Source organism: Balaenoptera borealis (genome assembly GCF_965194805.1).
Source record: "Balaenoptera borealis genome assembly, chromosome: 10".
Lineage (NCBI taxonomy): Eukaryota > Metazoa > Chordata > Mammalia > Artiodactyla > Balaenopteridae > Balaenoptera > Balaenoptera borealis.
The window spans coordinates 87,024,354-87,038,579 of NC_138874.1; the positions used below are offsets into that span (position 1 = coordinate 87,024,354).

At 43.3% G+C, this 14,226-nt stretch overlaps 1 protein-coding gene across 3 annotated transcripts in view; it reads right to left on the reverse strand.

Moving 5' to 3' along the window:
* Positions 1-14,226, reverse strand: part of BLNK (B cell linker) — an 83,842-nt gene that overhangs the window by 34,849 nt on the left and 34,767 nt on the right. The window contains exons 4-6 of one of the 3 annotated variants that reach the window (XM_082406545.1): positions 5,229-5,269; positions 2,130-2,204; positions 227-383 (exon numbers count right to left, since the gene is read on the reverse strand). In XM_082406545.1, the coding sequence (XP_082262671.1) occupies positions 227-383; positions 2,130-2,204; positions 5,229-5,269 (273 nt within the window). The remainder of the gene's footprint in view (positions 1-226; positions 384-2,129; positions 2,205-5,228; positions 5,270-14,226) is intronic. The other 2 variants (XM_082406546.1, XM_082406547.1) reach the window with 2 other exon arrangements.

Genomic DNA, 14,226 nt, shown 5'->3' on the forward strand with positions numbered 1-14,226 from the left:
ACTTGTTTTATCTTTTGCCTGTTTTCAACATTCCCAGCTTAGGAAGGACACTCCCTCCCTTCCCCAAAGGGCAAGCTTACCAGCGGGGGCTCCAGTGCCTGTGAGTGACCAGATGACCCACTTGGAGGTGGTGAGAGTGGGAGGTGCCCACCATCCCGCGACCTTGGCCTGCCCCGCTCCCTGCTGCCCCGAAGGCCGAGCGCCCAGGGTCTGGGTGGGGACTCACCTACGTACTCGCCCCTGGTGAAGGGCAGGGCCCGGTGAACCGGCCGAGTCTCCTGCTCGGCGGGTGGTGGCTCGTAGCTGTCGTCCCCGGGCTCCTCGGCCGGCAGCACATACATTTCCGAGTCGGAGTGCTCATCTGGGTTTTCATAATCGCTGTCCTGCAAGTACAGATACCATGCTCAGCACCCCACGCGTGCTTAGGAGGGACGGAGGGACGAGAAAGCAAGGCTGGGAGGGGTCGGCTAACCAGGGTTAGGCAGCTGTTAGCGGCAGCCCTGGGGTTGAAGCCGGGCCTTTTACCTCCAAAATGTATCACCTGGACTACTATCCTGGGGGAACGCATGGACCTCTAACCCCAAGGGTGGCTGAATTCTGTGTGTCTGCAAAGAACAGCCAGAGATAAAATGTATTTTAGGAAGACAGAGAAAGGACCCAATAAAATAGAATAACCAAATAGGTTTTATTAATCATGAAGGTTGATGGTTGAGGAAAATGTAAGTGTAATAAGAGAGGGTAAGGAGAAGCTCAGGAATACAGACACCTTTGAAGAGAAAAGGTTTGTTCGTTTGAAACAGAGCTGGACAGTTGCAGGGACAAGGACTTCGAACTGACTCGGAGTCCATTCTCTTTCTGTTTGTTTTTCTCATATAAATTTTATTTAAGTCCATATTGAAAATACGTTGAGCCAGTCTAAAGTTCAAACAGTTCACAAGGAGGGAAGTCTTCCCAGCTGCTCAGTTCCTCTCCCTAGAGGCAAACAGAGTGACTAGCTTCTTGGGCGTTTTGTTCAGAGATAGTTTATGTGTGTAACACACATACATATATATTCATATGGAGGAAATATATGATTCAGGACTTAAGAGGTCCTCTGACCTCTGTGCCCACTGCCCCCTCACACTACCTGACATCATGCTCGATCCATACATGATTTTCCGATGAATCTATGATGTACCTGCCTTTTGGCCTGTCTCCTTTCCCTGGCAACTGTGTAACATTGAGGCAGGTATAGTGTTTCCTTCATTGCTGTATCCTCAGGGCCCGTGACAGGGCCAGCACATGGTAGGCACTCAGGATGTTTGGAACAAATGAAGGAATCAGTGAGTGAGCCCTGTGCTTTCCTCCTCAGTCGGTAGGGAGATCGGGGAGAGGAGAGGAAGAGGGTGAAGAGTGGGATAAGGAAAGAGAAAGGAGGCTGAACATAGAGCTTTTCCCGAGGTGGCTGGAGGAGTGGGGGGAGAGAGAATAAAAGGAGGAAGGAGTCCAAAGGAGGGTGCTTGTCCTTACCCTGGCATGGGGGAGCCAGGAAGGGACAGGGAGAGGGAGGAGGTAAGAAAATTCCTGTAGGGGGGATTTTCCCAAACCCCTAGGTCAGAAATAGCAGATGGGAATATGAAATTAGGCTGAATAAAGTAATGATAATAATAATGATTATTATTAACTAACATTTCTATGTACTGTATACCTCATTGACCCCTCACCACAATCATATGAGATAGTTTTCTAAAAAAACCCATTTTGCACTTGAGGAAACTGAGGCCCAGAGGAGTTGAGTAATTTGAGCCTGCAGTCTGTGCTCTGGAGAAGCCAAAGACTATTCCCAGGCTGGAGGCCTGGGAGGTGGAGTGGGAGTGAAAGGGTGGGCCGGGGGGAGGCTTGACAGGGCAAGACCCTGGCTTCCCAAGCCAGGGACTCTCTTCATCCAGGCCAAGGACCCAATTACTGCTGTTGCAGCATCCCAGGGAGACGTCAGTATGAGCACTGAGAAGCAGTTGCTTTAATAGACATTCAGAAAGTGAAAGAACCAGTGGGCAGCCAGACGCATGTGCCTGAGTGGGGGACGGTTTGGGCATCCCACTTCGTTTCAGTTTTCGTGGAGCAGGGACTGGCTTCCTAGACTTAATTACCTGGAGGCTGAGGATCAGTGTGCATCCCGGGGAGGAGTCTGGAGTCCTTGCAGCCCCTCCGGCACAGCAAGCTGACTGAGAGGACCAGGTTGGCAGAGGTGGCAGAGAAGGTAGAGAAAGAGAGATCCCACGTCAGCTGTTCCTGGCAGCCATCGTCTGACACTGGGCTGCCTACCAGACTGTGCCCCCGTGAGGACCGGACTGAGACTATATATCCAGGGCCCAGCATGGGACCTGCTGCAGGGTAGGTGCACACCCAACATACTTGGAATGAATGAATGCGCTGAGCTGCTGCCTGGGCTCTGAAGGGACTGAGGAGGAGGGAATGATGCTCAGGAAGTGCTGAACTGGCCCTTCATTTGGAAAGTCTTTTCTGTGGGAGATGCACCATAAGAAGTCCCTCCTACTTCAAGCACAGTAGAATGTGTTGAATGCCTTTTCATCAAGAGAAATAAAAGGGGATCTATTCAAACTTCTGAGAGTTTTAAAAAATCCCCTCCCCCCAAATTATTCAAAATTATGACAAACAAAATTCTTTCGTTAATTAATTAATTAATCCATTCATTCATTCAATACTTGAGGAAGTACAATACTTTGGACAGTCTAATGGGAACTTTGAAGAAGGGAATGTGTAATCAGACAAAAATCTTCTCAAATTGTCCATTCCTTCATTCATGTAATCAATATTTATTGAGCACCCACTATGTGCCAGCCATCATGCTTGACTCAGAGCACAGTCCCTGGCCTCAGAGTGCTTGTATGTTAGCATGAGAGACCAACAACAAACAAATAGTGAATAATAAATAAGTAGATGATCAAACAGATAAAATAGATATGCCTGGTCATAGATGCACTGATCAGGTTCTTGAGACAGAGAGCAAAGGGAAGAGGGATTCTGTCTTGGATAGGGGTGCTGGAAAGGCCTTCCTGGTGAGAAGCAGACACTTAAGCCAAGCCTGAAGTACAAGAAGGAGCCGACCAAGTGAAGAAGGATGGGGATACTCTGGTTTCTCCTTTCTTCCCCTCTTCCTTCACCTGCCCAAGGACCATGAGTCTGAAATCGCTGAGTTAGGCAGGACCTCGACCTGCTGTAGGGACTGAGGGCAGGCCTGTGTGCCTGGGCTGGGATGAGCAACCCCTGCTGAGGGGTGCAGGGAAGGCTAGACAGGGCTGCAGGGGTCGGATTTCATCAGGTCTGGAGGCTTTAGCAACAAGCCTGGATTTCATTCTATGTACCAAGGGAATCCAATAAGGTAAAAATTGTGAGTGAATGTTCAATCAATCCTTACTATAGCTGGTACCTTCATTTTGGTTGTTTAACTTTGGGGACACAAGTCATTCCCTCCTCTTCAGACTGATTTTATTTTGTGTTTGCTAGGTCCCCACCTTGTCTTCTTCTAGCCAGCGAGCTGAGTTTTCTCGGTTGCCTGGGGGATGTTGGTCCAGCGTCTTAAGTTTGCTTCCAATGTGGCCCTGTGTGTGTGCCTCCAGTAGGGGGCGCAGCTGCAGTGCTTCTGAGGGATCAGTGCTGCTGGGCCCTGGGAGGCTCTCCATGCCTAAGTGACCCACAGTGAGGCCACCTCACCCCTTCTTTACAAAAATCTTTTCTCTGCAGTTGAAACGGGAGGAACGTCCGTCTCCTAATACTCTGAATAAACTCCACGTGATGTACACAGTGCGGAGCTGGGCTTAGGCTCAATTCTGGGCACTGGACAGGAGTCCTGGGTTCTCATTCTACTGGGCCACTGAGTAATGGAGAGACGGTCGGCAAGTCATTTTCAGGCTCTTGGCCTCAGTTTCCTTATGGGGTATGTGGTTGTGTGGAGGCCCTCTTGGATCCCTTCCAGATATAAAGCTCACAGACTGGAGCAGCCTAACATTCTGCATGAATTTGATATGTGAGGAATAATCATTGTACAGAAAAGTTTTTAGGATGTCTTGTCTCTATAAGATTCAGCCCCAAAGAGAAGTGGCCCCTGGGGCCCTGTGGGTTGCAGAGCTATCTTGAAGAGGTTCACAATTAATTCTGACACACCACTCCAATGTCATCATGGTCAGGGAGAGCCCTCTCCATCTGTGGCCCCCAGAGTCTGTTCATATCCTCTTGGTCACAGCAAGCCCCTTGAGTTTTAAAAGTCTGCTTCTGAGATCTGAGAGCCTGGGTTTGAATTTTGGAATTGCAAGTTACTTAAAACTCTCCATGTCTTGGTTTCTTCACCTGTAAAATGGGCAGGGCTGATGTCCAAACTGTTTAACAACTAATCCGGCCCAGGTACTGACCATGACCTTAAGGAGTGTCCTGGAAACTCCCCGATGTGCCAAGCATTGACTCTTTAGTTGTTGGTTTGTTTAGGGCTCCTGGCAGGCACCAAGCAGTGATGGGGCACTGGGGAATTCAGGGCAGAGGCATTTGCCAACTGATTTGGAAATAATATTCAAGCTTTTTTTTTTTTTTTTGAGCTCCTGACTTATTTATTTATTTATTTACTTTATTTTTTTGGCTGTGTTGGGTCTTCGTTTCTATGCGAGGGCTTTCTCTAGTTGTGGCAAGCGGGGGCCACTCTTCATCGTGGTGCACGGGCCTTTCACTGTCGCGGCCTCTCTTGTTGCGGGGCACAGGCTCCGGACACGCAGGCTCAGTAGTTGTGGCTCACGGGCCTAGTTGCTCCGTGGCATGTGGGATCTTCCCAGACCAGGGCTCGAACCCGTGTTCCCTGCATTGGCAGGCAGATTCTCAACCACTGCGCCACCAGGGAAGCCCCTATTCAAGTATTTTAACATCTGTTTTGGCTGTGCTGGTGAGCACTCTGAATACCAGCAGAAAATGGGGATAAGAATGCCTACTCATAGGGCTGTCATGAGGACTACATGAGGGAATAAGTATGAAGCTCCTAGCCTGGCACATGACGGTGCTAGCTCAAGTCAGCCGTTGTGAGGTTATTGCTGCCCTGCCTATAGGTGGCCCTTCCAACCCAGCCATCTCCCCTCCATGATGGGCAGCTGGCCACCAGTGTGTCATTCAGAAACAAGTCTTTATAAAGGCCTCCCAGGGGCCCTGGTGGAAATGATACCCTTCTAGTCCCAGGAACAAATACTTACAAAGTCATCTGACCACTGCTCCTCTTCGTCAGCGGGCCTCTCTGAAATGGCATGTGGGAAGCAGAATGCACAAACATAAATCTCAGCTGGCCAGCTCCACCCTGTCCACAAGCACCCCGAACCTGCCTTCTCTGCCCTTGGGCCACCTGCTCCCATCTACTAGGCCTTGAACGGTTATTACAATCATCTCATGTTCATTCCTTTCAAATCGTTTTTTTGTTTGTTTTTTTAAAGTCAGTTCTCAATAAAAACCACATTCACAGAAAGATAGACAAGATGAAAGGGCAGATGGCTATGTACCAGATGAAGGAACAAGATAAAACCCCAGAAAAACAACTAAATGAAATGGAGATAGGAAATCTTCCAGAAAAAGAATTCAGAATAATGATAGTGAAGATGATCCAGGACCTCGGAAAAAGAATGGAGGCAAAGATCGAGAAGATGCAAGAAACGTTTAACAAAGATCTAGAAGAATTAAAGAACAAACAAACAGAGATGAACAATACAATAACTGAAATGAAAAATACACTAGAAGGAATCAATAGCAGAATAACTGAGGCAGAAGGACGGATAAGTGACCTGGAAGACAGAATGGTGGAATTCACTGCTGCAGAACACAATAAAGAAAAAAAAATGAAAAGAAATGAAGACAGCCTAAGAGACCTCTGGGACATCATTAAACGCAACAACATTCGCATTATAGGGGTCCCAGAAGGAGAAGAGAGAGAGAAGGGACCCGAGAAAACATTTGAAGAGATTATAGTCAAAAACTTCCCTAACATGGGAAAGGAAATAGCCACCCAAGTCCAGGAAGCGCAGAGAGTCCCATACAGGATAAACTCAAGGAGACACATGCTGAGACACATAGTAATCAAATTGGCAAAAATTAAAGACAAAGAAAAATTATTGAAAGCAACAAGGGAAAAACAACAAATAACATAAACTCCCATAAGGTTAACAGCTGATTTCTCAGCAGAAACTCTACAAGCCAGAAGGGAGTGGCATGATATATTTAAAGTGATGAAAAGGAAGAACCTACAACCAAGATTACTCTATCCAGCAAGGATTTCATTCAGATTCAATGGAGAAATCAAAAGCTTTACAGACAAGCAAAAGCTAAGAGAATTCTGCACCACCAAACCAGCTCTACAACAAATGCTAAAGGAACTTCTCTAAGTCGGAAACACAAGAGAAGAAAAGGACCTACAAAAACAAACCCCCCAAAATTAAGAAAATGGTAATATGAACATACATATTGATAATTACCTTAAATGTGAATGGATTAAATGCTCCAACCAAAAGACACAGGCTTGCTGAATGGATACAAAAACAAGACCCATATGTATGCTGTCTACAAGAGACCCACTTCAGACTTAGGACACATACATACTGAAAGTGAGGGGATGGAAAAAGATATTCCATGCAAATGGAAATCAAAAGAAAGCTTGAGTAGCAATACTCATATCAGATAAAATAGACTTTAAAATAAAGAATGTTACAAGAGAAAAGGAAGGACACTATGTAATGATCAAGGGATCAATCCAAGAAGAAGACATAACAATTATAAATATTTATGCACCCAACATAGGAGCACCTCAATACATAAGGCTACTAACAGCTCTAAAAGAGGAAATCGACAGTAACACAATAATAGTGGGGGACTTTAACACCTCACTTACACCAATGGACAGATCATACAAACAGAAAATTAAAAAGGAAACACAAGCTTTAAATGACACAATAGACCAGATAGATTTAATTGATATTTATAGGACATTCCATCCAAAAACAGGAGATTACACTTTCTTCTCAAGTGTGCACAGAACGTTCTCCAGGATAGGTCACATCTTGGGTCACAAATCAAGCCTCAGTAAATATAAGAAAATTGAAATCATATCAAGCATCTTTTCTGACCACAACACTATGAGATTAGAAATGAATTACAGGGAAAAAAACGTAAAAAACATAAACACATGGAGGCTAAACAGTATGTTACTAAATAAGCAAGAGATCACTGAAGAAATCAAAAAATACCTAGAGACAAATGACAATGAAAACACGACGATCCAAAACCTATGGGATGCAGCAAAAGCAGTTCTAAGAGGGAAGTTTATAGCTATACAAGCCTACCTCAAGAAACAAGAAAAATCTCAAATAAACAATCTAACCTTACACCTGAAGGAACTAGAGAAAGAAGAACAAACAAAACCCAAAGTTAGCAGAAGGAAAGAAATCATAAATATCAGAGCAGAAATAAGTGAAATAGAAACAAAGAAAACAATAGCAAAGATCAATAAAACTAAAAGCTGGTTCTTTGAGAAGATAAACAAAATTGATAAGCCATTAGCCAGACTCATCAAGAAAAAGAGGGAGAGGACTCAAATCAATAAAATTAGAAATGAAAAAGGAGAAGTTACAAGAGACACTGCAGAAATACAAAGCATACTAAGAGACTACTACAAGCAACTCTATGCCAATAAAATGGACAACCTGGAAGAAACGGAAAAATTCTTAGAAAGGTATAACCTTCCAAGACTGAACCAGGAAGAAATAGAAAATATGAACAGACCAATCACAAGTAATGAAATTGAAACTGTGATTAAAAATCTTCCAACAAACAAAAGTCCAGGACCAGATGGCTTCACAGGTGAACTCTATCAAACATTTAGAGAAGAGCTAACACCCATCCTTCTCAAACTCTTCCAAAAAATTGCAGGGGAAGGAACACTCCCAAACTCATTCTATGAGGCCACCATCACCCTGATACCCAAACCAGGCAAAGATACTACAAAAAAAGAAAATTACAGACCAATATCACTGATGAATATAGATGCAAAAATCCTCAACAAAATACTAGCAAACAGAATCCAACAACACATTAAAAGGATCATACACCATGATCAAGTGGGATTTATCCCAGGGATGCAAGGATTTTTCAATATACGCAAATCAATCAATGTGATACACCATATTAACAAATTGAAGAATAAAAACCATATGACCATCTCAATAGATGCAGAAAAAGCTTTTGACAAAATTCAACACCCATTTATGATAAAAACTCTCCAGAAAGTGGGCACAGAGGGAACCTACCTCAACATAATAAAGGCCATATACGACAAACCCACAGCAAACATCATTCTCAATGGTGAAAAACTGAATGCATTTCCTCTAAGATCAGGAACAAGACATGGATGTCCACTCTCACCACTATTATTCAACATAGCTTTGGAAGTCCTAGCCATGGCAATCAGAGAAGAAAAAGAAATAAAAGGAATCCAAATTGGAAAAGAAGAAGTAAAACTGTCACTGTTTGCAGATGACATGATACTATACATAGAGAATGCTAAAGATGCCACCAGAAAACTACTAGAGCTAATCAATGAATTTGGTAAAGTGGCAGGATACAAAATTAATGCATAGAAATCTCTTGCATTCCTATACACTAATGATGAAAAATCTGAAAGAGAAATTAAGGAAACACTCCCATTTACCATTGCAACAGAAAGAATAAAATACCTAGGAATAAACCTACCTAGAGAGACAAAAGACCTGTATGCAGAAAACTATAAGACACTGAAGAAAGAAATTAAAGATGATACCAACAGATGGAGAGATATACCATGTTCTTGGATTGGAAGAATCAATATTGTGGAAATGACTATACTACCCAAAGCAATCTACAGATTCAATGCAATCCCTATCAAATTACCAATGGCATTTTTTATGGAACTAGAACAAATCATCTTAAAATTTGTAGGGAGACATAAAAGACCCCAAATAGCCAAAGCAGTCTTGAAGGAAAAAAAAGGAGATGGAGGAATCAGACTCCCTGACTTCAGACTATACTACAAACCTACAGTAATGAAGACAATATGGTACTGGCACAAAAACAGCAACATAGATCAATGGAACAAGATAGAAAGCCCAGAGATAAACCCACACACCTATGATCAACTAATCTACGTGCACAAAAACACAAACATAGATCAATGGAACAAGATAGAAAGCCCAGAGATAAACCCACGCACCTATGATCAACTAATCTATGACAAAGGAGGCAAAGATATACAATAGAGAAAAGACAGTCTCTTCAATAAGTGGTGCTGGGGAAACTGGACAGCTACATGTAAAAGAATGAAATTAGGACACTCCCTAACACCATACACAAAAATAAACTCAAAATGGATTTGAGACCTAAATGTAAGACCAGAAACTATAAAACTCTTAGAGGAAAACATTGGAAGAACACTCTTTGACATAAATCACTGCAAGATCTTTTTTGATCCACCTCCTTGAGTAATGGAAATAAAAACAAAAATAAACAAATGGGACCTAATGAAACGTCAAAGCTTTTGCACAGCAAAGGAAACCATAAACAAGACGAAAAGACAACCCTCAGAATGGGAGAAAATATTTGCAAACGAATCAACGGACAAAGGATTAATCTCCAAAATATATAAACAGTTCATGCAGCTCAATATCAAAGAAACAAACAACCCAATCCAAAAATGGGCAGAAGACCTAAATAGACACTTCTCCAGAGAAGACATCCAGATGGCCAAGAAGCACATGAAAAGCTGCTCAACATCACTAATTATTAGAGAAATGCAAATCAAAACTACAATGAGGTATCACCTCACACCAGTTAGAATGGGCATCATCAGAAAATCTACAAACAACAAATGCTGGAGAGGGTGTGGAGAAAAGGGAACCCTCTTGCACTGTTGGTGGGAATATAAATTGATACAGCCACTATGGAGAACAGTATGGAGGTTCCTTAAAAAACTAAAAATAGAATTACCATATGATCCAGCAATCCCACTACTGGGCAGATACCCAGAGAAAACCATAATTCAAAAAGACACATGCACCCCAATGTTCATTGCAGCACTATTTACAATAGCCAGGTCATGGAAGCAACCTAAATGGCCAATGACAGACGAATGGATAAAGAAGTTGTGGTACGTATATACAATGGAATATTACTCAGCCATAAAAAGGAATGAAATTGGGTCATTTGTAGAGATGTGGATGTGTCTAGAGACTGTCATACACAGTGAAGTAAGTCAGAAAGAGAAAAACAAGTATCGTATATTAACACATATATGTGGAACCTAGAAAATGGTACAGATGAACCTGTTTGCAGAGCAGAAATTGAGACACAGATGTAGAGAACAAATGTATGGGCACCAAGGGGGAAAGCGGAGTGGGGTGGGGGTGGTGATGTGATGAATTAGGAGATTGGGATTGACATGTATACACTGATGTGTGTAAAATGGTTGACTAATAAGAAAAAAAAAATTAAAAAAAATAATAAAATAAAATAAAGTCAGTTCTCAACGTATTAAGAAAAGTCTCACTGGGGCAGAGAAATGGTGCATCTGACCCTTATATGTCTTTGTCAAGGGACATTTTTGGGACCTGGGAGTAGCAATCCATACTGTGCTGCTTCCAAGGATTTCTTTGAATCAATATGTGGATGGTGTAATAGGAAGAGCACTGGACAGGGAGTCAGATAGACCTAAATTCTCATCCAGGATCTGTTTCTAACTAGTTGGAGAGTAGGCAAGAATATCTAACATCTCTGGGCCTCAATTTTCCAGATCTATAAAATAAAATTCCAGATCTCTAAAAGGGAGTAACTTCTATGATTCTCTCTGGCTCAAATATTGACTTTCTTATAAAAAATTTTTTTCTGGTGCTTTAGTACATGCCAGGCAATATTATCAGAGCTTTGTACTCACTTAGCTCTCTCAAAAATCTTATGAGGAAACTGAGGACTAGAGAAAATAAATCATTTGCCGCAGGTCATATAGTAAATGGTAAAACCAAGCGTTGAGCCCTGGAGGTTGATTGACATCCAAGTGCATGCTCTGAACCCCAGCGCCATGCTGCCTCATTGTCCTTGGGCTCCAGGGTGCAGGCACTGTCTTAGGCTCCACAAGGGGTATAAAAATGGATGTGACAGGTCTTAAGTAGCTTATGATCTTGAAGAATAAAATAGGTCTGGATTATGACAGTCAAGGAGACTATTAGACCCCTTTCCCTCCAAAACACGTTTAGAGTATGAGAAGCTTAGCATCAATCCCATCACATATACTGACCTTAGAATCTAAATACAATTCACTCAACGAGACACAGGTTCAGATGGCAGAGTGGCTCTGATGACTGCACCATAGAGAGTCCCATCTTCCCTCCCACCCCACTGAGCAGCCACGGCTAGAAGGTCTGGTGGATGGTCCCTGAATCCCCCAGAACCTCAGTGGAAACTTTTCTTGCTATTTCTATCCCCTGCCACAGCAGACCAGTGACTCCAGATCCAGGGGGAGTCCACAGAGGCACAAGGAAAAGAATTATGGAGCTGAAGAGGGGGACCAGGAGGAAGTCTTTGGATCAGGGTGGCCAGATTTTAAGCAATGGCATCAACAGCACCCTCTCTCGGGAAAAACATGATAGGCTCTAAGAAGGGACTTCATTCTACAAGTCAAACGTGAGTCAAACTTTGACATTAACAGAAAATAATTCTTGTGAAATTATTCTCTGGGTTGTCTTATACCAAATTATAGTGTATTCTGATCATTAGGTTTGCCAAGAAACTCTAGAAGAATAGGTGAATAAGTCCTCTTCCCAATATGCCAATAATGGAACAGTGGGGGAGTACATTTCTAATACCTTAAGTTTGGGGATAACTGAAGGTAAAAACATAAGGCAGCAAGATGTTTTTGTTTCAATCATTTACAGTTGAAACCCTTATAAAATGCTTTTATAAGACACACTTCCCTGCTTTGGTTCACTCTTTTTCTCAGTCAGGCAGGGTCCACTTTCTGATTAGCTACTGGTGAAAGCAGTTGCAGCCATCGTCTAACTAGTTTTCCTGTCTCCATTATCTTTCCTCTTCAATTCATCCTTCCGACCGTTTCTGGTTATTTTCTTAAAATAAAGTTTGGGTCATGCTGTTCCTTTCCTCAAGAATCATCAGTGGCTCCCTATGGAATAAAGTCAAGCTTCTGTATCAACACATTCAAACGCCTGAACCTGCTGGCCCTCCATCGGCTCCTCTTGCAGCCGGATCTTCCTTGTTCACTTCTAGTAATACCAGCTTGTTCCTCCGTCCTGCACTTTTGATAGTTCTCTGCTCTTCTCGTGCTGCTACCCCAGCCCATCCTCCTTCTTCCATGGAAATCCCTGTCATCCCTCCTCCATACGGTCTTTCCCAGTCCCTCTGGTCATAACCCATCAACTTCTTCCTCTGAGCCCTCGTAGATGCTGCTGGCCCCTTGTGACATGTGTTCATTCTGCCCTGTGCTATGACTAAGTTGTTTGTGTCTCTCTGTACTGAAAAGCAAGACCTATTTAATTTATCTTTGGGTCTGGATGGCATTTTGCATTTGTAGTCCTGCACTAATAAAAGCATAAACTGATAAATGTGTTGAATGGGTGACAATGAGGATAATAATAATAGATTCCATCATTGAATACCTCCTATGCGCTGGGTGCTAGGGGAAGTGTTATAAGTGTATTTCTTCATTTATCCTCAAAACAGTGCTATGTGGTAGGTGCCATTATTATCTCTGTTTTACAATCGAGGAAACTGGGGCTAAGGCACATGTGTCTGAGGCACATGGCTGGTGAGTATGGGGGCTGGATTGGAGGCCAGGCTGTGTTGGCTCCTGCAGCTGAAATCTCAGGTGAACCACCTGGCCCTCCACTGAGCATTCAGATAAAACCAAGGAGAAACAAGCATGGCCCAATCCAGGCACTGTGGCTCATCGAGGCAGAAAAGAGAGAAAAGCATCATGTGGTCGAGGTTATTTGATTGGCCACCCACCCTCCCCCAGCCACATCCATCTTCTGGCCCCACAGGCAGCTCACTGCGTCACAGTCATAAAGTCACAACCTAGCAAGCCACTGCCCAGACCGAAAAGCGTAACCATCCAAAGTATTAGATCCAAGTAGTGGGTGGTTTTCCAGCATCTCAGGAAGCCTCCCAAAGTGTGTGGGTAGTGGTTTTAGAACCAAGCTCCCTGGGTTCAAATCCTGGCTCTGCTCTTTACCACCTGCTTGGCAATGGACCAGTGCTTTAATTGTTTAAAGCTCAGTTTCCTTGCCTGTAAAACAAGGATAAGAATAGTGCCTGCCTCATGTTTTTATGAGAGTCAAATAATGTAATACATGTGAAATGCTTTGCAAAGCCTGACACCCATTAAGTGCTGTGTTAATGTTATTCACTGTTATCTTAATAAACCCTCATAACGATACCAATTCTACTTCACTCTAATGGTAACCATGCGGTATGGCTACTACAAAGAGTGGATCCAAGAAAGCCTCTAATGTAGTGAATAAAATTTTCAGGAGGGTAAGTTCAAGTTGAATATGGGCCAGGTGGTGTGGGATTGCAGGCCCCTGCCAAGGAGCTGAGTTGCTGGTTGGGCCTCCTTGTCAGGGAAAGCCTCTTCTGTTGTGCTGTGTACCTGGTTTGGGGTTTATCCTCTATTTACTGTGTCATGATCCCATGCTACACATCCTTCCCTTGCCAGGCCCAGGCTTTGCGATTCCTGTGGCCCTCCCACGCCTGAGGGCATAGCACCTGGCACTATGCGACATGTGAGAATGGCCAGGATGGCTCCATCCCAGCATCTGCTCCAGGCCAAGAAATGCAGGATTTTGAGCTTGGGCCCTGGGGTCGGGCTGCCTTGCTCAGAATCCTGATTCTGTTATTTTCTAGCAGTGTGACCTTAGGCAACCTGTTAACCTCTGGGCCTCAGTTTTCTCATCACTAAAATGGACATTATTTTTAGCACCTGTATCATAGGATTTTGAGAGAATGAAAATGAAATAGCACATGGAAAGTACTTAGAAGAGTACCTTACATAGAGTAAGGGCCCAGTGAATGATGGTTATTACTATTAATTTACTTTCTCTGTAATTCTCACAGTTACCTGAAGGATAGACATTCTTATCTCCAGGTAAGGAATCTGAGGCTCGAAGAAGTTAC